The following is a 25,127-nucleotide window of genomic DNA, read 5'->3' as shown; positions in this document are numbered from 1 at the left end:
TCTCTCCGTCTCATTTGCACTCAGTGTGTCTCAGTGTGTGTTTCTCATGTTTCCCGTTTTATTCTGACAGTCTCCTGTCCTGTGTGCATCATGTCCAGCTGTGTTTCCCGGGTGTCTCCTCTCTGCCCTGATGTCCTCTTGTGTATATAATGTCTGTGTCTCCGTCTATTTGGTGTTGTGAGCTCTGTCTATCTGTGTGTCTTGTCTGTTTAGAAAGTGTCTGTAGTAGTATTTCAAAGATTTAGTTCCCAGTTCATGTTCACATCACCTGTTTTCTGGGAATTTAGCAATAAAACTATTTCCAGCACAGTTTTGCCTGAGAGTCCACAACTCTGCCTCCCACAGAAAATTTACCATGACATTGATGTTTGGTTGTAGACTGCCTCAATATCATGTATGGATGATATATTTAGACCCTTAGATTTAGATTTGTTTATTTTTTGTTTATACTGTAAAGTCTGCTGGTGAGTAAGTACTGATGTGCACTTTTATTCTATTCAATTATAGAAAAATGGAAAGACAAACCTCATGAGTTTGGGGCTGCAGCTGTTTCTTCAGGTCTTCTGCTTTTTGTTTCACCTGCACGAGCTGTTTGATGATATCAGTGTTCTTCTTCCACTGCAGGTGAAATGTAGCATGATGTTAACAACATTAAGTGTTTTTTATTTATTTTTTACTTATATATAAGGAACCCCATTAGCTTCCACAACAGTGATTGCTGGTCTTCGTGCACAATGCATAAAAATCAAAAACCCTCTTACAGTATTTACAATAATTAAAAACTGTGTAAATAGTTTTTTTTTTTTTCTTTTTTTCAATTGGGAATAGTAGCTAGTTCTCTAATTGCATAAGGCAGTTTATTCCTCTTAAAATATGCTCTCAATATAACGATTTTTTTTAAAAAAAATGGTTTTGGATCAAGGAATTACTAAATTGCAGTTTGTTACACACTGTGTAGCATGATTGTGTATTTCATACGATACTGCAGCTGAGCAGAGAAAAAATGTGTTGTGTTTAACAGTGTTGCTTTCTTTATAAATAAAAAGAAGCCAAAGTGTAATTTAGTTTGTACTGGAAGCCAAAAATGTTTATTATCTATTCAATCATGCATTAATAACATCTTATTTAGAAGGAGCATTTCCTAACCACAGCTATGGCCTGTCTCATTTTCTTAATGACAGAGTCTATATGTTGAGACCATGAGGTGGTGATTTATAGTAACACCAATTAGTTTAATCTGGGTGACCTGTTCTTATTCTGATCCAGCTATGAAGAGAATCAGTTGTGGACTGTTGACTAAACATAGTCTACTTCCAGTTAACATAGATTTAGGTTTAGATTAACTAGAATCATGTTATTTTTACTTATCCAGTAAAACACGTTCAGCAAATCTTCTTGTAATATGCTGGTCAATTCTGAATTATCGCTAGCTGAATAAAACATGGTGGAATCATCGAAGTACATTACAAGATGAGATTTGTCCAAGATGTGGCAGATCATTAATGAAAACTGAATAGAGAAGTGGACCGAGGCAGCTGCCTTGGGATGGACCACAGTTCATATGCAGCTATCTGAGAAATAACCATTATAATAAACCTTTTGGCTTCTTTCAGACAAACCACTTTTCATCCAACACAGAGCAGCTGGTGACCAGTGTTGGGCAAGTTACTTTGAAAAAGTAATTAAGTATAGATACTAGTTACTACAAAAAAGCTGCTGCTGGCCAAAACTGCAGGAATATAAGTGCACAGCTCTGTGATCATTGGGAGGATGACAGCATCACATATGTTCATGTTTACCTCTGTGTGCTGAGAGATGCTTTCACTGACCTTTGATTCCAGTGTAGGAAATGTTTTCATCAGCTTCCGAATGATTTCATCCTTCTCCCTCTCAGATTTGATCATCTGTCAGAAACAAAGACAGATGTTTATATTTCTGCATCAGACATGGTCTGATTTTCTTACCCAATAAAGGAATATTTAATATATCAGTCTACTCTTCATTCTATCAGAAACAGTTTTCACAGCTCATACATTTTCTTTTTATACATATATGTAAGCATAGAGCCAAATTTAGTAATGCCAACATATTAAACGAACAATATTTGTCTCTTATATATAATACATATGTATATACACTATCAAAGATACTTGTCTTTGAGTGAAGATTTAAGGTGATATGAAATATAAATAACTGCAACTTGAATCTTTGACACAGAGTTCAGCTTCACTTCTCCCTGTTGGAAGCAGATTGTGAACCATGTGACTTTATAGCAGCGTTTTCTGAAATCTGTTCAACCAAACTGACCTACAGGACACACTGCTGGCTAACTGGTGTTTTTATTTTTATCTGGATGGTTCAGCATCACCCAGACACCTGTCAAAGTCCAGGATATACAGCGGTCACAGAACATATTCGCATTAGGCTCATTATCATCTTGCTGTCCAGTGTGTGTTGCTGATGATTGTTTTCCACATTAGAAACATTAGCTGATGGATTTAAAGATGAACTTTGATAAAGATGTCTCACACCAAATGTTTTCCTTAATTGAACAACAATCTCTCATGAGTGAACAGCTTCATTTAAATCAAGTTTAGATAACAGTGAAACTGCTAATGGTAATTTATATTTCCAGTTTATGATGTGTTCACGTAAACTCTGTAATTTGTGAACTTTCTATTTTAATTTTTATTGTTATTAAAATAATTAAAATACTCAAAAGGGTAGAAATGTGAAATTTGTGTTTCACCTGATTTAACCTCAGTTTGCCGTTGGTCTGTAGCTGTAACTTACTTGAACTAATAATCAGATTTGAAAACAAACTAACTGTAAACTGTGTTCAAGGTCATGACTCACTCTGTTTAAATAAATCTAAAAAATCTGTTTGATTTATTTTTTCACAACACCCACATCAAAAAAATATCTGCTGTGACTGATGTTTGGCTGTAAACTGTCTCAACGTGTTTAAACTCAAAGATCCAAAGATTCTGTGATTTCCCGCACTAATAATATGCATAAAGACTTTTTTATGTTCTTAAATAAATATAGCCTAGAATTCTTTTTCTACACATATTGTAGAAAAATACTGGTGTGCAGTTTTATTCTACAAATTCAGTAAACAAACTCATAATGTTTATGGAAACACAAACCTCACGACTTCTGGACTCCAGCTCAGCCTTCAGGTTCTCTGCTGTTTGTTTCACATCCTGGAGTTTTTTGCTGTTGTCAGTATTCCACCTCCACTGCAGGTGAAATGTTACATTTAAGACACAATAATGAAAACACAACAAGAGTCACATTAAAGCTGCATTATGTAAATATAAGGGAGCTGATGTAGCATGATGCTAACAACATTAAGTGTTGTGTGATGATGTCAACAATCTTGGATTGTTGGATGTCAAAGTTGTATTTGGTTAATGACACACAAACTGCTGCTGGACAAAACCGCAGGAATATAAGTGCACAGATCTGTGATCATTGGGAGGATGACAGCATCACATATGTCCAAGTTTACCTCTGTCTGCTGAGAGATGCTTTCACTGACCTTTGATTCCAGTGTAAGAAATTTCTGCAGCACCTTCTGAATGAATTCATCCAGCTCCATCTCAGATTTGATCATCTGTCAGAAATAAAGACAGACAGATGTTGATGTTTCTGCCGTGTTTTGCTTGTAAAAGTGACAAAATTATTGAACCTTCACTATGAGCAACATGTTTCCAACCATTGTGTCCTCTTATTCAATCTGATTGGTGCAGTTATTTTAATGATTAATTTAATTACAGTCACAAACTCACTAAACTGAAGTCAATTTATTAATTAATTTATTTCTTCAGCACTTTCTTTACATACAACAAATGAGGGTTGGTGCTACTCTGCTCCAGGTTATGGCCTTGAAAAATAATTGCAGACCCTGATGCCAGAAAAAAACCTTTATTATTTCTGTTAATGTGAATTTTATTTTATAGAATAATTAAGGATTCAAACAGAACCACAGCTTTTACAAGGATACTTTAGTACACAGGTGAAACCAGATATTTACAAACACTTCATAAAAAAACTTTTTTCTTTACCGGCAAAGATCAAACTTTTGTTTTGTTTTAGATCAATAAATATTAACATATTTTTTTGTATTTGTGTAATGTCAGTATAAAGACAAAGAACACAGTTTTTCCATTACTTTCATGCACTAAGTTTATTGTGTCTTTATCTAACAAGACTTCAGGAAAACAACTGTGGACTTCCACATGTGCGGCTCATCTATTGGTGCAATTTCCAGATAACTGAAGGTCCCACGTTCATCAGTTCAGACAATAATACACAAGTATGAAAACATGGGAACGTACAACCGTCATACTGCTCGGGAAGGAGACAGATTCTGAGTCGAGCTGAAAGGTTACTCTGGGAGGAGAAAGTCATTACTGCAAAACCATCATAAAAAAGTCAGACTACAGTTTGCAACATGGGGACAAAAATCTTAATCTTTGGGTCCTGAGGTCTGACCAAACAAAAACTGAACTGTAATGATAAACTGTATATTTGAGGAAAAAGGAGGAAGCTTTGAAGCCTCAGAACATCATCCCAACTCTGAAGTGTGGGGGCGACAGCGTCATGTTGTGGAGCTGTTTTTTGCTGCAGAAGGGACTGATGCACTTCACAAAATAGATGGCACGTACATGTTTAAGCAACATCTGAAGACATCAGCCACAACGTTGAAGCTTGGGTGCAAATTGGTCTTCCGAATGGACAATAACCCCAAACATACCTCCAAATTAGTTACGAAGTGTTTTAAAGACAGCAAAGTCAGGGTGTCAGAGTGGCCATCACAAAGCCCTGATCTCAGTCTCACAGAAGATTTGTTGCAAGCACTGAAAAGGTGAGTGACAGCAAGAAGGCCTACAAACCCGACCCAGTTACACCAGTTCTGTCTCTCAGTGAGCCCAGATTCCAGAAAACTATTGAGAAAGTTTGTGGAAGGAAATCTGAAACGTTTGGCTGAAGTGAAACAGTTTGAGAGTAATTCTACTAAATACTAAGAAGTGCATGTATACTTCTGACTCTGATGAAAGTAATAAAAAACCCACAACAAATATCTCTCTCTATTCTGACATTTCACAAATACAAAAGATATTAATATTTATTGATCAGAACAAAAAAATTTACTCTGATTTGATGTTTGACAGTAAAGAAAAATGTTTTTTTTTTTAATGAAGTGTCTGTAAATATCTGGTTTCAACTGTATCTTTAATAAAATGAACATGTGCAAGATTTTCACTCTTGTCTTTATCTCATCACACACAGTTAATCACATCAAACGTAACAATAAACAGAAGCTTTAAATCTCACTTCCACTCAGTGCTATTTGATCAGCTGTGTGATAATGTAATGTTTCATCCTCTTTTACCCTCATTGTGCTTTTGGTATGTGGCTAAAATTTGTTAAAGAATGAGTGAAGGTTCTACATCCTGCTTCCTACAACAGATAAAGACTGTATCCACACGATGGCCATAAAAGAGCAACATGTTCTAATCCCAAAGCGTAACATATCGACACTGTGACAAATTGTCGGTACGTTACGCTTTCACCCACCCAACATGTCTGTATGTTACACGTTTGAAAACATGAGAACCGTTTGGAATAAATCTACACATGTACATTTATTTTACTTTATCATCGCTTTGAAAAACACTGTCTGACATGATTAAGGCTGTGGTTAGGGCTGGAATAAACAGCTGGATCATGTCTTAGCACCAGAAGCGTATCATAGGGACACTGAAGGTTTGTTGTAGAACCTTTCGCCTTAGGATGTGACAGAACGCTGGCATGTTACATGTTGGGAAAGAGAGCGGTCTCAAAGGAGATGTTATTATTTTGCTTCTTTGTCACTGCTTGTAAGAACCATGTTCATGCTGTATTGATCCCTTTGTAAAGGTTTCAACTTTCTTTTAAAAAATCTCAGAAAATCACTTTGATTTATTTTTTCCACAACATCCAAAAAATCTCTGTACAGAGAAGTTTCTTCTGTGACTGATGTTTGGCTGTAGACTGCCTCAACATGCAGATCTTAAACTGAGTGGGGAGGGTTAGGACAATGAGACCCTGAGATCCAGCACATATTCGTACATCCTGGATTCTTTTTTATATTTCAGACCTTCAGATTTGGTGAGTAAATATTGATGTGCATTCTATTCATGAAGAGAGTTGAGTCAGTAAATTTTAAATGTTTACAACTGAAAAACAAACCTCATGAGAATTCTTCTCCAACTGATCCTTCAGTGTCGCTGTTGTTTTTTTCAACTGCTGGAGCTGCTGTTTGACGCTTTCAGTAATCTTCTCTGACTGCAGCTGAAATGTTACATGAAGAAAGAGCAGAAGGAAGAAATGTTCATGTTTAAGACACAATAATGAAACACGACCAGTCACATTAAAGCTGTATGATGTAAATTGTCACGATGAGTTGTGTGGCTGTCAGTGGCTGGACCCACGTGCAGGACTCTGAGACAAAACATTAACTTAAACGACAGCTTTATTTGCTGGTGAGTCACCCTTGGCGATACATAAACAACTTAAACTAACTAGACTGGAGATGCTGAAGGTAGACGACAATGAATACACACACAACAAACATGGAGGACGCAACAACTAGCAGGGAAAAACACAGGGCTTAAATACATACTGAGGTGATTAGGGAATGTGAAACAGGAGGAGAGCACAGCTGGGACTCATCAGACATGACAAGACAAGGGGAGGCAAAACTCAACACATTGACATAGTACACAGACTTTCAAAGTAAAACAGGAAACTGAACAGACGTGGACTAAACTAGGGGATACAGTGACAGAACAAGAGACACACTGACAGAAATGACTGTATACTAACAGAAGTAACACAGAACCACGACCTAAGAAGGAGAACACAAGAAATGCCAAGGACCTAGGGAGTTAGGAATACTAGTGACAGAAATCAAACCCAAGAGAATCAAAACACATCATGAAATCAAAGATAACTAATACAAACAGAAAAACACTGAGTCACAGACTTAGGACCGTGACATAAATATAAGGGAGCTGATGTAGCATGATGCTAACAACATTAAGTGTTGTGGGATGATGTCAAAAATCTTGCAATGGTAGAATTTCAAAGTTGTGTTTGGTTAATGACACAGAAACTGCTGCTGAACAAAACTGCAGGATTATAAGTGCACAGGTCTGTGATCATTGGGAGGATGACAGCATCACATGTGTCCATGTTTACCTCTGTGTGCTGAGAGATGCTTTCACTGACCTTTGATTCCAGTGCAGGAAATATTTCCATCAGCTTCTGAATGATTTCATCCTTCTCAGAGTTGATCATCTGTCAGAAATGAAGACAGATGTTGATGTTTCTGCAGCACTTTGTTGATAAAAGTGACAAAATTATTGAAGTTTCACACTGTGAGCAACATGTTTATGTATAGAAATACTTTGACAGACATGTCTGTGAAGGTTCTCAGTCATCCAGGTCATCGTAGTCAAAGGAGCTTGTAAAGAAAAGCGTCTGGACTTCTTTAAGTTGCTTGAAGACGTTTCACCTCTCATCCGAGAAGCTTCTTCAGTTCTAAGGTCAAATGGTGGAGAGTCCCAGATATAAACCTAGTGGGAGTGTCCCCCCACAGAGGGACAAAAGGACCCCCTGATGATCCTCTAATCGCCTGAGCCAAGGTGTGAAACTGGGTGTGGGTCCCAATCAGCCAGAGTTTTGGCTGAGCTCGTTGTGAAACCTGGCCCCACCTTATCATGTGAATTCCTGAGGTCAGATGGCCCAGGATGTGAGTGGGCGTTAAGGCGTCTGGGGAGGGAACTCAAAACTGGATTATAGATGGCAGACAGTTGGTGTCGTAAACCACCGCCTCTGTTCAAAGATGGTCGTTCACAGTGGACATAGATGGCTTCTTTCACTCCTCTTTCAAATCATCTGTCCTCTCTGTCCAAAATGTGAACATTGGCATCATCGAAAGAGTGACCTTTATCCTTAAGATGCAAATGGACAGCTGAGTCTTGTCCTGTGGAGGTGGCTCTACTGTGTTGTGCCATGCGCTTGTGAAGTGGCTGTTTGGTCTCTCCAATGTACAGACCTCTACATTGGAGAGACCAAACAGCCACTTCACGCCAACTCTCTGCCATCTATAATCCAGTTTTGAGTTCCCTTCCCAGACGCCTTAACGCCCACTCACATCCTGGGCCATCTGACCTCAGGAATTCGCATGATAAGGTGGGGCCAGGTTTCACAATGAGCTCACCCGAAACCCTGTCTGATTGGGATCCACACCCAGTTTCACACCTTGGCTCAGGCGATTAGAGGATCATCAGGGGGTCCTTTTGTCTCTCTGTGGGGGGATACTCCCACTATGTTTATATCTGGGACTCTCCGCCATTTGACCTTAGAACTTAAGAAGCTTCTCGGATGAGAGGTGAAACGTCTTCAAGTAACTTCAAGAAGTCCAGATGTTTTTCTTTGGAAGCTCCTTTGACTTTGACAGACAACAAATAAACAAAATAATTTTCCTTCCTTACTCTGCAACTGCAGCAATGGAAGGCAAAACACATGTGTGTGATTACACAATGCAATCACACATTCATTCATAAAAAGTTAGTAAATGAGGTTCTATATAGAAATAAGAGAATGAGAATTAATTAGATATTTGGTGTCAGATAAACAAAATTATATCTAAAGTTTCCTTCATAACTCTTTATAATGCAGAGATAAAGAGAATTTTGTCAGCATATTAAAAATGTTTGCAATGGAAGAACAAACCTCGTGACATTTGGACTTGAACCTATTCTTCAGTTTCTCTGCTGCTTGTTTCTCCTTCTTGAGCTGATGGATGGTTTCAGTTTTCTTCTTCTCCAACTGCAGGTGAAATGTTACATGAAGAAAGAGCAGAAGGAAGAAATGTTCATGTTTAAGACACAATAATGCAACACAAACAGTCACATTAAAGCTTTAAATAACAGCTGAATTATGGAAATATAAGTTGGTTCATATAAATAAGTAACGATGAAAAATTTATTTAAATGTTTTATTTGAATTATCTAAATAATTTAAATAAATGAAGGCCCAAAGGATATATTTGATTTTGAATGTAGTGTCTCCAAAAATAAAAGTAGATTTTACTTAAACACACAAACAAACAAAATATAACATTTATAAAATCTGATTCATAAAATGAAACAACTACACTGTTTTGTGTTTGTTGGTAAAGTTTAACAGCATCAGTCTCAGAATTAAATGTAAAAACATAAAAGTATCTTTTTGACTTTTTCCTTTGTTTCTTCATTCCTCTTTTCCTTATCCTTGAGTTTATTTTCGAGCTGCAGACAGGACGAAGAAACATCACCGTTTTTAACAGAGAAACAATATTGTTTTAGTACTTTATGCTTTTCGCTTATACACAAATGACATATAGGATTTTTTTTTATTGTTCTGTAGGACACAAACCGTGTTTGCGGCTTCATCCATGTTGTCCTATAATGCTACATACCAAACTGCACCACTAGAGGGTGGTGTTTTAAAAATGTAGAAGAATGATGGCAAGCTGATAAACCTACATAGTTGAATGTGGCGTTACATGTGTGTTTATGTGCTGCAGACATTCAAAGGCACCTGTTCCTTGCTGAGGACTTGTTTCATTATCAGTCACTATTACATTTTGGCAACGAGTGACTCTGCTTGTATTTTCCCCCTACATTGAGTTTTGCTGAGTCATCATGGCTGCAAACATACATCAATGCAACAGGTAATGTCTGAAGCACAAAGAGCTGCTTTACATCACTCCTAGAAACAGAGGGACAAAGAATTTTCTACTCACTTCCAAATACAGGTGACACTTTTGCCTCTGCTGTTGCTGCCCTAAAACAACACTTTTTACTTAAAGTAAATGTTGTTGTGGAAACACATGCTTTCACAAAGTAAACAAAAGCTTCACATAAGACATTCAGTATGTGGTCAGCTTGTGTCACCTTGCTTGTAAATGTGAGTTTGATGACAGAACAGAAGAAACAATCAGCTCTTTGAACATGTGTTTAGCTCCAGCATAAGAGAAAGAGTCTTGCTTGAACCTGATTGACTCTGGATGCTACACTGGCAACACAAACGGAATTTGCCGTTCAACAAACTAAGTCCATAGAAAGAGCACTTCAGCAAAACACCACTAAAACCACCTGATCTTCAACTGGTTACATACACAAAGAAAATAATTCCTGTGTTAGGCTGAACATCACCCTTTTAGGCAACACTGTTCTACCCCCATGTGCTGCTCCTACTGCTTCTGTGTTGTCTACAAACACATCACCTGCTTCCTGCATCCCTGCTGCCCCGGATATTGACTGTGTGCATAAAGTGAAACAACTCTGAAAAACAACTCCCATGCCTCCGAATGAGGCAAGATTTTCTTGTAAAACAAAGGGGGCCTACCAAAAAAAAAGTTTGGGAACCACTGCTGTAGACAAACACCAGGGTCCTCTCTGACAATGGCTGCCGCCCTCACATCTTATACATACACAGACAAAGACAATACACAACTCTTATATGTTGCCACGCCTCACAGGCCTATACCTTCCCTTCAAAGAGAGACATTTATGACCGTTTTTCACTGCCTTCTTCCACAGATGAGCAGGTGTGCCCCACTCTATCTATCTAACCCCCCACAAACCTGAACGTCTCTGACTTACTGCAGCGGCCGCTGTGTGTGTCTGTGTAGAACACATGTGATAGAGCATAAGACACGTTTGTGAAGCTAACCTAAGTGACAAAATGATACAACTGTTACTAAAGTGATATGGTTAAAATATGTGATCAATACATAGAATAAAGAAATTCCACCACATGGCACAGAGAAACCTGCAGCGTTTGCTTTTCCCAAACTGTCAGCAACAGAACAAACATGTTCTACTGTTGCTGGTGTGTGTGCTGCAGAGAAAAGGAGAACATATTTGTGAGGCTGATGTTTCACTCTGCAGACAGACCTCCAAGCTCTGACAACGCTGCTGAGGACCAAAGGGCTAGCATGAGTATGGCTCGCTGGTCTGCTGTTATTTACCGCCCAGGTTCTCTGAGTCATACAGCTGACTGTCTATCTCGTCTGCTTCTGCCTGTTTCTTCACATCTCACTCATTGCACCATGTTCAGTGAGACCTACACTGATTGCAGTAGCACATGAAAGTCACCAAAGGATTGTGAACACATGTATGGCAGAAAGATGGGTACTTAACTAGACAGACTCTCTTTGCCTTCTGTCTACTGTAAGAAATATCAGCTGAAGAGGCAACGTTACACTGATGCTAAGCGTCATGAATGGAAGCCATCTTTTCAACCAGGAGAGAGAGTGAGGATGAGGAAACCACATCACGCTGTTAAAGGACCTCAGATTTTCTCCTCCTGTAACAGCAACAAAAACCAAAGGCTTCTTGCTGAGTGATGGAAAGATCTGGAATGACACTCGTTTTGTACGCTGTCCCTCAGTGACTGTCTCCAAGACTGCCATGTGTCAAGTACGAGCCTCTCTGTCACAAAGACCATATTGTGCCATAATAGTTGTACTTGCTGTACTTTAGTTTAACAGAATGGATTACCTGCCACCAACGCAATAAGAACTACATTAAAAACATAAATAGGAACAATTATTTATTTTTCATTTTACATAACATTCTAAATATTTACAGGTTTATTCAGTCTTGCAGTTTGCAATATTCCGATGTTACAACTGTTGTTATGATTTAAGTTCAGTGTCGGGAAGGTTACTTTTAAAATGTATTCCACTACAGATTACAGAATACATGCCCCAACATGTATTCTGTAACGTATTCCGTTACGTTACTCAATGAGAGTAACATATTCTGAATACTTTGGATTACTTAATATATTATCATGCATTTTATTTTGCTGTGTGATTTATTACTATTACTGAAGGTTAATCGCCATATCAATACCAACTAGATTTTTAAATCTTAATATAAATGAGTAACAGTAGGTGGACATTAGGTAAGGCTGCACTTTTTGCAGCGATCTCGTATAAAAAACTATTCAGCGCGTATATAAAACAGGTCCGCGGCTCCGAACCGTAGTAAAGGGACCTCTGGCTAATACGTCGGGTTCTGTGTCGGACTCGTAGCCGAAAAATAGCTTTACTTTGTTGTCTGGGTCAACTTTGGTAACGAGAGACAGAGAGAGGCGTTGAAAGGCTGCTCCAATGGAACTTATTGTTTCGGGGGAAAAAACAAACACAGTGTACAGTCGAGTCACTGTACACTTTCCTGTACACTGTACGCTGTACACTAACAGCATCTTCAACTCCACCTGTCTCTCCATTGGCTCCCATCAGGGCTGTTTACTGAGCCCTCTGCTGTTCACGCTGCTGACACATGACTGCAGTGCTGCAACTTCCTCTAATCGCATGATTAGGAACACAAATGACACAACAGTGGTGGGTCTCATTATGGACAACATAGATCTGTCCTATAGAGGATGTGAAATGACCGGTGCAGTGTCAACAATCTAATCCTGAATGTCAAGAAGACCAAAGAGTTGATCATCAACCTCAGGACAAAACAGTCCAGTCATTCTCCACTAATGATTGACAACAGAGCTATGGAGGTAGTCAGCAGTGTCAACTTTCTAGGGCTACAGATAACTAAGAAGTTAGACTGGTCACCAAACACATGAGCACTGGTTAAACAGTCTCTGTTTAATGAGATTATTTTGACTAGAAATAAGACAAATATACGTGGTAAGATTTTGTGTTTTTGCAGTGTATAGGCACACCACCAGCACCATCAGCTCTGCAGGCGGTCTGCTGGATGATCTCAATGCATTCTACACCTGCTTCAAGACCTTCCAGACCTACCAGATCACTCATACATCAGAGTACTTTTTGTTGATTACAGCTCCGCCTCCGATACAGTCACAAACTCACTCACAAGCTGGCAACACTCGGCCTGAACCGACCCTATGTGACTGGCTACAGGACTTTTTGACTGGCAGGCCTAAGAAGTAAGACTGGTCACCAAACACATGAGCACTGGTGAAACAGTCTCAGCAATGTCTGCACTGATTTTACCACAGTTACATTCTCCAACCATCAGCACACCAACCACCCACCCTGACTGCCTCCCCCTCCCTTCTGTCCCCCATGACTGTATATTTACAGCTGTGTAATTTTATGGCTGAAATGATGATTGTACACTTTTCTGCTGCTGTTATTACTGTTAAATATATTTAAGATCCTGCAAAGCCTTTCCTTAATAATAACAATATTCCATAGTCCTAATAATATTTATTTTCCTATATTCTTACACATTTAATCCAGACTCTTTTTTATATTTTAAACATTTAGACTTATTTTTTATTGATTTATTTATATCCTACAGTGTGATGATGAGTAAATGCACCACAATTTTATTCTGATGTGCACCAACTGTTCTGAATGACAGGTGGTGCACATCACATGTTCTGGTGATTCTATTCTATTCTACTGTCTTTACACAAAGAGATTAAATAAAAGTATTTTATGTGAATATAAGGGAGTTGATGTAGCATGATGTTAACAAAATTAAGTCTTGTGGGATGATCTGAAAAATGTCTACAGAGATAGAGTGGTGGATTTATTAGTTGTGTTTTTTGTGGTTTATGATACAAAAACTGCAACGACGTAAAGTAAAACACGTGTGATTACACAATGCAATCACACATTCATTCATAAAAAATTAATAAATTAAGTTCTATATAGAATTAAGAGCCTGCTATAATATAAATTACAAAAGGACGATCCCAAAGAAACACATTCATTTGCATTTCATTGTTAGTTAATAATTAATTGAGCATTTTAAATTAAGAGTGTTGATATACATGAAAAAGGAAGATGAGTTTCTGCATGTCAGCACTTTCTTTGGATGTCAACATGGATTATAATCATGTTCAATATATAGAAACGGTTACTTTTATAGACATTTGTTGTCAAATTAAAAAAAAATAATATCTTAAGTTTCCTTCATAACTCTTTTACAATACAGATATAAAGAGAGTTGAGTCAGTAAATTCTGAATGTTTATAATGGAAACACAAACCTCACGATTTTTGTCGTCCAGCTTCTTCTTCAGGTCCTCTGCTGCTTTTTTTTCCTGATGGAGCTGATTGATGATTTCAGTATTCATGTGAAATGTTACATGAAGAAAGAGCAGAAGGAAGAAATGTTTATATTTCAGACACAATAATGAAAACACAACTGCAGTGAAATTAAAGCTTTACTTAAAAGCTTTATTACGTAAACATAAGTTGTTGGATACAAATAAAGTGAATAAATTAAAACCCTAACAAAATATTTGTGTTTAAATGTAGTGTATCCCAAAATAAAAGTATATTTCCCTTGTTGTCACCTGGACACTGAACACCACATAGCTGGTCAAGAAGGCTCAGCAGTGGCTGTACTTCCTGAGGAGGTTGAGGAAATCTGGTATGTCGACCAAGACATACCAATATCACAGGTAGTGAAAGGTCCTCTCTCACTCTATGTTATATTCTCCATCAGGAATTTAGGTGTCACCTTTGACTCAAGTCTCACATTGGATGGGCATGTGAAATCTCTGGTTCGGTCTTGTTTTTATCATTTAAGAAATGTGGCTAAGCTAAGCTCGATTTTATCTCGCTCTGAACTGGAGATAGCTATGCATGCATTTATTTCCTCACGCTTGGATTAATGTAATTCGCTGTTTATGTGTCTAAGCAAAGGTTCTCTGGATTGTCTGCAGGTTGTGCAAAACGCTGCAGCTAGGCTTCTGACAAAATCCTCCAAGTACTCACATGTGACACCATTGTTATCTCAGTTACACTGGCTTCCTGTTGAATTTAGAGTCAATTTTAACATCCTGGTCTTGACTTACAGAGCTGTGCACGGACTGGCACCAGCCTACATCTTTGATCTGCTACAGCCCTATGTCCCCAGCAGGTCCTTGAGGACATCTGATCAGGGCTTACTTGCTATAAAAAATACTAAGAGGAGGACTAAGGGTGATAGAGCTTTTGCCACTGTGGCCTCTAGACTGTGGAACTCTCTCCCCCAAACATTAAGAACTGCGGACTGAGTAGCTGTTTTTAAAAAACAACTTAAAACTCACCTTTTTAATACTGCTTTTGGTTAATTTTTTGCCTGTTTTATTTTGTCTTTTTTAATCTTTTTATGACTTGTAATCTTATGTGCAGCACTTTGTGATTCTGTCTTGAAAGACAGAATCACAAAGTATATATATGGTATATAAATAAAAAAAAAATATTATTATTATTAAGATCCTCAGCAGGTTCTACAGCTGCACTGACCAGTTGCATCTCTGCATGGTACGGCAGCACTGCTGCTATGGACCGCAAACGCCTGCAGAGTGATAACAACAGTGGAGAAGATCACCAGGATTCTGCTGCCCTCTCTGCAGAACATCTACCATCGCAGAGTCCAGAGGAGAGCTGCCTCCATCCTCAAAGACCCCACACACCCCCAACATGGACTCTTCTGCCCTTAATAGTTTCTGCTTTTGTCTTATGAACAAATGACGAGTGCCCCTGCTTGTTTGTTATTTTCCCTGGGTCAGCAAGGCTACATTAGCAGTAGTACATTAACTTCCTGGTTTCAATGCAACAGGGAATGCCTAAAGCACAAAGAATTCAATTCAATTCAATTTTATTTATATAGCGCCAAATCACAACAAAAGTCACCTCAAGGTGCTTCATAGATACAGAGAAAAGCCCAACAATCATATGACCCCCTATGAGCAAGCACTTTGGCGACAGTGGGAAGGAAAAACTCCCTTTTAACAGGAAGAAACTTCCGGCAGAACCAGGCTCAGGGAGGGGCGGCCATCTGCTGCGACCGGTTGGGGTGAGAGAAGGAAAACAGGATAAAGACATGCTGTGGAAGAGAGCCAGAGATTAATAACAGATATGATTCAATGCAGAGAGGTCTATTAATACATAGTGAGTGAGAAAGGTGACTGGAAAGGAAAAACTCAATGCACCATGGGAATCCTCGGCAGCCTACATCTATTGCAGCATAACTAAGGGAGGATTCAGGGTCACCTGGTCCAGCCCTAATTATATGCTTTAGCAAAAAGGAAAGTTTTAAGCCTAATCTTAAAAGTAGAGATAGTGTCTGTCTCCCGAATCCAAACTGGAAGCTGGTTCCACAGAAGAGGGGCCTGAAAACTGAAGGCTCTCCCTCCCATTCTACTTTTAAATACTCTAGGAACAACAAGTAGGCCTGCAGTGCGAGAGCGAAGTGCTCTAATAGGGTGATATGGTACTACAAGGTCATTAAGATAAGATGGGGCCTGATTATTTAAGAGAAGAGCTACTTTACTTCACTGCTTAGAAAGAAATGGAAAAAGAATTTTCTACTCACTGCCAAATACTCTGTTGTTGTAAAACGACACTTTTCACTTCAAGTAAATGTTGTTGTGGAAAGACATGGTTTCAGAAAACTAACACAAGTGTCACATGAGACACTTATTTAGTATGTGGCCAGCCTGTGTGAGCTGTGAATTTTCTTGTAAAAATAAAAGGAACTCCTATTCTTGGAAGAGACCTGATGGAAGCGCTGATTGTCAGCATTGCAGGCAACACTTTTCTACCCCCATGTACTGTTCCTGCTATCAACATTTTATAATAGTATTAACATTTCTTATATTCTTACATTTATATTTTATACCTTTAGACTTATTTTTATTGATTCATTTATAGTGTACAGTCTTGTGACAAGTAAATGAACCAGGCTATTCTGTTCTCTGTTAGAAAGCGAGCTAATAAATAAAAGTTGTATTACGTTAATATAAGGGAGCTGATGTAGCATGATGTTAACAACATTAAGTGTTGTGGGATGATGTCAACAATCTTGCAGTGGTAGGATTTCAAAGTTGTGTTTGGTTAATGACACACAAACTGCTGCTGGACAAAACTGCAGGAATATAAGTGCACAGGTCTGTGATCATTGGGAGGATGACAGCATCACATATGTCCATGTTTACCTCTGTGTGCTGAGTGATGCTTTCACTGACCTTTGATACCAGTATATGTAATATATCTGCCAGCTTCTGAATGATTTCATCATTCTCAGATCTGATCATCTGTCAGAGAGAAAGACAGACAGATGTTGATGTTTCAGCACTTTGTTGATAAAAGTGACAAAATGATTGAAGCTTCACACTGTGTGCAATAAAAAAACTTACTCAATCTGACTGGTGTGTTCATTTTAATAACTAAGACTGTATAGACTAATATATATAAAGGATATAAATTATTTCAATTACAGTCACAGACACATAAAAACTAAAGTCACTTAATTTCTTACACATTTTATTTAAATACAACTACTGAGGATTAGTGCTACTCTGTTCCAGCGTATCACCTTCAACCACCAAACACACACACACAAATTAGTGTCTGTAAGTCTGATTGCACATTTACTATTGCTGTCAGTTTAAGGTTCGTATAACAATAATGAACTTAAACACAATCACAGCTTTTACATGGATACTGTATCTTTACTGAAATTAATGTGCAATATTCTCACTCTTGTCTTTATCTCTTCACACACAGTTAATCACATGAAACATAACAATAAACAGAAGCTTTAAATCTCACTCCACTTAGTGCTGTTTGATCAGGTGTGTGATAAAGTCAATATTTAATATGAAATAAGTTCAAATTTCAACAACACAAAATGCTGCAAGTTTAAAAAAATAAATGAACATTAGACCAAATAAATATTCTGCTGTGGTAGTTTCCAACATATTAACTTAAACCTTAAAGTGAAGGTTACTGTGTTCATTTACTGAGTTCTCATTTTAGACCTTTAGATTTAAATGAATTAGGATATATATATATATATATACAGCAATTTCTCAATGTTAACGGAAAGACAAACCTCTGGATTTTTGTTCTCCAACAGCTTCTTCAGGTTCTCTGCTGCTACTTTCACCTCCTGGAGCTGTTTGGTGAATTCAGTATTCTTCTCTAACTGCAGTTAAAATTTTACATGAAGAAATGTTCATGTTTAAGACACAATAATGAAAACACAACCAGAGTCAAGTTAAGGCTGTAAATAAAAGCTGCATTATGTAAATGTAATAGAATGATATATAAAAACTAATACATGAAGAATTATTTGTAAATAAATGGAGACCCTGGACAGCTCAGTAGTCTATCGCAGGGCTAACACAGAGACAAACAACCATTCACAGCTATGGGTATTTTATAACCTTGTAGCTGAAATGCTTGTGTGGGTTGCCGTGACAATACAAGAAGCCAGCATCATAGATCATCATATCATTTTCTAATTGTTTTCCCCTGTAGGGAAATTGCTCCTCTGCATTTAACACATTCACCCAGTGAAGCAGTGGGCAGCCACCAATGTAGCGCCTGGGGAGCAGTGTGTAGGGACGGCACCTTGCTCAAGGGTACCTCAGGGTAGCCGTTCAGTGGAGTTGAACCCCCGACCTTCCAATCATGGGGCCACCACTCTACCTACTGAGCTATCCCTGCCTCTGTGCTGCCCCATGTGAATACGGTAGCATTTACATCAAAAATAAATGCACAAACTCTAACGGTGTCTTCACAGTGAATGTGTTAGATGCGACCAGAGCGTCAGGTTTACATGAAAAGTCAATGGAGAAGTGATGACACGCGACTGGGGTCCCACGAAAACTCAGAAGCAGATTTCGCGAAAACATGTCAAAGCAGCTTGTCAAGGTGCGTTTGACACGCGAATAAAAATACACATGTCAGGGTTTTTTTGCATTTGCACGTATCGCGTCGACCGCTCGAGTTGGAAAAATCTGAACTGCAGCGTCAATGTGTGACAACCAATCAGGAGCCTGGTGACCTGGTTACACTCGCAGTAGCACAGGATGTCAGGGGTTGCTGAGTGGAGGCGAGGAAGAAGGAACCCAAACACAGGACTCGCCGGTAGGTGAAGCCTGGTGATTTATTGTCGATGGAGTGAACACACAGAACAGAGGTAGGAAATGGCTGGCTGGCTGGACGACTGACTGACTGAATGAATGAATGAATGAATGAATGAATGAATGAATGAATGAATGAAGGACAGACTGACTGAATGGCTGGCTGGCTGACTGAACGCAGGCGGAAACGACAACATAACATCAATGACACGACAAAGAACTGGTGAAACCGAGGAACTTAAATACACAGGTTGAATGATGACAATGATTGGAAACAGGTGAGTACAGAGCTGAACATAATCTGACTAATGACACGAGCGACAAGCTGACACGGGGAAAAAACAGGAAGTGAAAACATTGATGTGGCAAAACTGAAAACACTGGGTCACCGACCCAGGAACCCTGACACAGGAACAGAGCGGGAGGGAGAGAAAGAGAAAGAGCCAGGGACCACAACGTCACATTGGAAAGGTATAGTAATCATCCACAACTATTTTCAGTTGCGGATGATAAAGGATTCAGAAAGTTTATTCATGGAGGTCCGTATGACAGAAAATGTGCATCTTCTTTTTGTTTTCATATTTTAATTTATATTTAATTATGTTGTGGTTTGCAGTGTTTTGTGTTGTTTCACTTTATTTTTTTTTAAAAGGAAAAAGCTGAAAATTTAAATAGTTAAAAGTTGAAATGTGAATAGTTGGTTTTTGTAATATACGATTTATTTATTACATTTTATGTGAAGTGAATAAATAAAAGTATATTTATGGTGGGCCCTACAGACAAAGCACGTAAAAACTCCAAAACACGTACAAAAGACAACAGAAGTGCTCCAGGATGCTGGGCGCAGTGTTGAGCTTTTGTTCATAGTGGCTACACAAGCCAGCAAGTACTAACGACCAGATTTGGTGTGTGGTAGTAACAGGTAAATGAACATTTTTTTAATTATTTGAATATATATGAGTGCTTGTGTATAAATACACAAACAATACACATATATGCTTTCAGTTGTGTAATTTAGGTAGGTAGTAGGTAGGTTTATCTAGATAGCTCTGTTTTGGAAGTTCAGTTAACGCTAGAAATGGGTTTTGGAGTTTGTACGTGCTTTGTCTCTAGGGGCCACCGCATATATTTATATATAAACATATATAAATAACACCATTTTTTTACACTAGTAATTCCTTTTGTGCATAATTTTATATTATTGTTAATAATAAATTGATTAAAGCAACAAAACAACGTGAAGAGCCGGTTGGGAGCCGAAAGAGCCGGTTCTCTAAAAAGAGCCGGAAATCCCATCACTAATCACTTTTTGATTTCTTTCTGTGTCTCAAATCAGGTCTAAACTTTCTGAAATGTTTGTTGTTCCCTATGGAAATATTTGTTTTTGGTATTATTGCTGTGACCAAACAGCAGCTACATGTGAAACAGTGACAAACTGTGTACAGGAAGTTCTTTCTTATTTTGTGGGACTGATGTTTTTTTGTTTTGTTTTTTTGCTGGATTAAACATTTCAGAAGCGACTGCCAGATTGTTTATCCTGTGTAGGCTCTTTGGTCAAATATTTCTCGAGGCAGAAGACTTGCTTGTACTTTATTAAAATGGTGGTATGACCTTGGTCATAATCTGCATTGTGGGAATATCATTTGTGTTCCTCCCTCCACGAGGACGATGGTGTTAATGCTATCTTGTGTTTTCCTTCTTAAATTGGATAAAGACTGATTATGTCTCCACTGATTTAGGACTCGACTCTGTGTTTTGGCTCCACCTTCTTTCCAACTGTCAAACAGACCGTGTGCGTACTGCCATGTTTTGATGCACAGAAGAACTTAGTACATTTTGTAAATACCTTTACAATGCACGCCTGATAGCTTACAGGTGGGAGTCCTTTTTTCTCTTTATTTTAGTGAGGTTGGTGCCATCCCATCACTATCTGGCACAGCTTCCTCCCACATTTCCGAAAAATTCACATTAGACACGCGTCGAGGTCCGAATGTGCACACGTCAAGATAGGGGCGTCTATCGCATTTGGTGTGAACACATCGTAATATTTACTCTAGCTTGACACAACAAAGAGAAGATTAAACTATTCAGTTTCTTTATCCTTCAATTGAGTTGAGGTGGATTTCAGTGTTTAGATAACTGACAGTCTGGACTGGTCACTTAACAGCACTGGTTAAACAGTCTCAGCAATGTCTGCACTAATTTTACCACAGTTTCATTCTCCAACCATCAGCACACCAACCACCCACCCTGACTGCTTCCCCCTCCCCTCTGTCCCCCATGACTGTATATTTACAGCAGTGTCATTTCATGGCTGAAATGGTGATTGTACACTTTCTGCTGTTATTATTATTGTTCAATATATTTAAGATTCTGCACAGCTTTTTCTTTCTAAAAATATTAAATAATACTAATAACATTCAATTTCTTATATTTTTACATGCATATATAGATCCTAGACTCTTTTCTTATATTGTAAACCTAGTATGATATAAATTAGAAAAGAAAGATCCCATTATTAGTTAATAATTAATTGAGCATTTTAAATTAACATTGTTGATATGAATAAAAAAAAGGTTTCTGCATGTCAGTACTTTCTTTTGATATCAACATGAATTATAATTTTATTCAATATATAGAAACAGTTACTTTCACAGACATCTATTGTAAAATAAACAAAATAATATCAAAAGATTCCTTCATAACTTTTTACAATACAGAGATAAAGAGAGTTGGGTCAGTGAATACTGAATGTTTATAACTGAAAGACAAACCTCACGATTTTTGGATTCCAGCTGCTTCTTCATTTCCTCTGCTGCTTTTTTCTCCTGCTGCAGCTGATTGGTGATTTCAGTATTCTTCTTCTCCGACTGCAGGTGAAATGTTACATGAAAAAAGAGCAGAAGGAAGAAGTGTTCATATTTAAGGCATGAACATTTGGTTGATAAAAATAAGTATTTGTAAATAAATGAAGACCCTAGAAATATGACTCTTTAACATTCTGCAGGTCGCCAAGTTCTGTTTGAAGACAACATAACAGCAGTACTTTACAGTACAGCTTGGAAATTACCAGGAGTGATAATATGATGAAAAAAAAGTAATGAGTGAAAGAGAGATTTTTAATGATGCAGACTTTATAGAGTAAAATATAAAGAAAATAGATTATTTAATTAACATCAGAAATCCATAAAAGCTAAAGTCACTTTATGTCTTTAGCACTTTATTTAAATACACCTTCCTATGGTTGGTGCTACTCTGCTCCAGCTTATGACCTTCAACCAAACAAACCCCGCCCCGCAAAAAATGGAGGTCTCAAATACTCTAAAGTCTGACAGCACATTTATTTTTACTGTCAGTTTAAGGTTTATAGAGTAATGATGAATTTAAACAAAACCACAGCTTTTAGAAGGATACTGTTTCTTTAATGAAATGAACATGTTCAATATTCTCACTCTTGTCTTTGTCTCTTCACACACAGTTAATCACATCAAACGTAACAATAAACAGACGCTTTAAATCTCACTCCCACTCACTGCTATTTGATCAGGTGTGTGATAACATCAATACTTAATAAGGAATAAACTCAACAAACTTCAACAACATTAAATGCTGCCAGTTAAAAATAAACATTATTCTAAATGTTTCTTCAGCTTTTCTGTTTTTCTCTCCTGCTGAGTCACATTAAGCTGTATTATGTAAATATATGCTGTTTGATGCAAATAAGTAATGTAGGAGTATTTGTAAGTAAATGAAGACCCTAAGGAAATATCTGTCAGCTGATGATCAGCTGATCACGGGGCCGGGTTTAAAAGAGAGACGCCACCCACCTGTTCGCCGCTCAGACATCGTTCTCTTCATGTCAGGAGCTCCGAAACCTTGCCCACGTCAGTCTCCGCCTGATTCAGCAACTGTGAGTGTTTTTCCTCTCGATTCTTTTTGTCATCCCGGCTCTGCTCGCTCTCCGTCTGTAACGCCAGTTCCGAAGCCACGCTTCGTGCACTGATCATTACTAGAATAACTGCGTGTCTGTTCCAACCCATCGCTAGCCTTCGCCGCGTTTGGGTGTAGCCAGCACACCACACGGGCACGCCGAATTACCGTGTGTAATTCGCCCGATCGTGACAGGATGTCTGAGCCGCATATAGACCCAGCGGAATTCGAACAGCTGAAAGCCGAAGTACTATATCTTCGCGGTGTGGTAGATCGGATGAGCACAAAAATGGAGTCTCTCACCGAAACTGTCCTCCAACTTTCCACTTCCGTCACCTCGCTGCAACGTCAGCCAGCGCCGGTGAGCGCGGAGCCCCGGATCGGACTACCAGATAAGTGGAACGGAGTTGATGGCCAGCCTGATGGTTTGCTTGCCACTTTAGACATGCTGTTTGAATGTCAGCCCACTAAATACGCCACCGCCCGTGCAAAAGTTACAATGTTAACCTCTCTCTTGTCTGGCCAGGCTCAGGAATGGGCCGCGGCTCTCTACAACAATAAATCCGCAGCTTGCAATGACTATGCCCTGTTTGTGGAGGAATTAAAAAAGACATTTGTTCCCCCGAGCAGTGAAGTGGAAGTGGAGTCACAGCTGCTTCATTTACGCCAGGGCAGTCGACCCGTCTGTCACTTTGCCTCCCAATTCCAAAAGCTAAAGTGGGGAGATGCTTCTCTACGCTCCATTTTTCTGGAGGGACTGGCTGATTACATCCGAGATGAGATGACCGGCCGTGAGGCCCCCAAAACTCTGGATGAGGCCGTGGACCTCGCCCTGAAGAGCGACCAACGAGTGATGTCACGGCCTCGCCACACCCCTCAGGCCTTCGAACCCTTCCAGCCTCAGAGGGCCATGTCTTCGCGGCCTCCTCCCCCTTCTGAAGGAGCCGCTGCTAGCCCAAGCAGTGCATCCAGCGAGGAGCCCATACAGCTGGGTAGACTCTCTAAGGAGGAGAGAGAGAGACGCTGGCGTGAGGGCCTCTGCGCCTACTGTGGATCAGCTCGACACCGTCGTCCCCAGTGCCCGCTACGTCCAGGAAACGACGACACCAGGTAGACTGCGGGGGAGTCCCACCTGGCCCTTCACACTCCTCTGACCCCTCTCGTTTTCTGTTACCAGTAATATTTCACCTGAAACACCAACAGTTCTCATCTGAAGCCCTCCTGGACACCGGAGCCACTGAGAACTTCATCGACCAAAAACTAGCCTCTCAACTTCGCATTCTGTTAACTCCTGTTGATCGATTTCTCCCGGTGACCTCAGTAGATGGGCGACCCCTCCAACCCTACCCGATCCAGTTCCAGACCCAGCCGGTTCGCATGTCTATTGGGGATCATCAGGAGGAGATCCGGTTTCTAGTAGTCTCGGCCACTTCCTTTCCTCTCATCCCTGGATACCCCTGGTTCCGTCAACATGACACCCACATCTCCTGGTCTTCCTGCCAGATCCTGGATTGGGGTCCCCAGTGTCCACGCCGCTGCCTTCTCTCGCGGACCAAAAAGAACTCGGAGTCAGAAGAGGCCTCTCCCCCGGAGCCCATTGATCTGGATAAGATCCCTCCGGCTTACCACGACCTATCTGTGGTCTTCAGTAAGAGGCGAGCCTCTACTCTACCTCCTCATCACTCCTACGACATGGCCATTGAGCTCCTCCCGGGAGCGGTCCCTCCTCGTGGTCGCCTGTTCTCTCTGTCTCCCGCAGAGAATAAGGCCATGGAGGAGTACCTTGCTGAGGCTCTCCAACAGGGCTTTATTCGCCCTTCTACCTCTCCTGCTGCTGCTGGATTCTTCTTTGTCAAGAAAAAAGATGGCGGGCTCCGCCCCTGTATAGATTATCGGGACTTGAATAAAGTCACCATCAAGAACCGCCATCCTCTTCCTCTGCTATCCACCGCACTCGATTCCCTCTCCCAGGCCTGCGTCTTCACCAAACTGGACCTACGCAGCGCCTACAATTTGGTGCGCATTAGGGAAGGGGACGAATGGAAGACGGCCTTCATCACCCCTAACGGGCACTGGGAGTACCTGGTGATGCCCTTCGGCCTCTGCAACAGCCCTGCTGTCTTCCAACATCTGATCAACGATGTCTTGCGGGATATGCTAGGCTGGTGGGTGTTTGCTTATCTGGACGACATCTTGATCTACTCCCGCACCGAAGTGGACCATATT

General features: G+C 39.6%; 2 protein-coding genes across 2 annotated transcripts in view; both read right to left on the bottom strand.

Annotated features, from left to right (window-relative positions):
- Positions 1–22,978, bottom strand: part of LOC118455850 (uncharacterized) — a 33,844-nt gene extending 10,866 nt beyond the window's left edge. Inside the window, exons 1-11 of the mRNA XM_087839516.1 lie at positions 22,847–22,978; positions 21,746–21,841; positions 17,936–18,028; positions 17,037–17,135; positions 8,791–8,886; positions 7,282–7,350; positions 6,241–6,342; positions 3,545–3,619; positions 3,150–3,206; positions 1,830–1,904; positions 526–618 (exon numbers count right to left, since the gene is read on the bottom strand). Coding sequence (XP_087695642.1) covers positions 526–618; positions 1,830–1,904; positions 3,150–3,206; positions 3,545–3,619; positions 6,241–6,342; positions 7,282–7,350; positions 8,791–8,886; positions 17,037–17,135; positions 17,936–18,028; positions 21,746–21,841; positions 22,847–22,978 — 987 coding nt within the window. The remainder of the gene's footprint in view (positions 1–525; positions 619–1,829; positions 1,905–3,149; positions 3,207–3,544; positions 3,620–6,240; positions 6,343–7,281; positions 7,351–8,790; positions 8,887–17,036; positions 17,136–17,935; positions 18,029–21,745; positions 21,842–22,846) is intronic.
- The window catches only part of LOC148103711 (butyrophilin subfamily 3 member A2-like), a 52,068-nt gene that overhangs the window by 19,415 nt on the left and 7,526 nt on the right, over positions 1–25,127 (bottom strand). The gene's annotated exons all lie outside the window — the stretch shown is intronic.

This window comes from Neolamprologus brichardi, chromosome 3 (assembly GCF_056152115.1).
Source record: "Neolamprologus brichardi isolate AB-2024 chromosome 3, ASM5615211v1, whole genome shotgun sequence".
Lineage (NCBI taxonomy): Eukaryota > Metazoa > Chordata > Actinopteri > Cichliformes > Cichlidae > Neolamprologus > Neolamprologus brichardi.
Note: the sequence above shows the minus strand (reverse complement) of the source record. Positions and strands in the feature narration are given on the sequence as shown.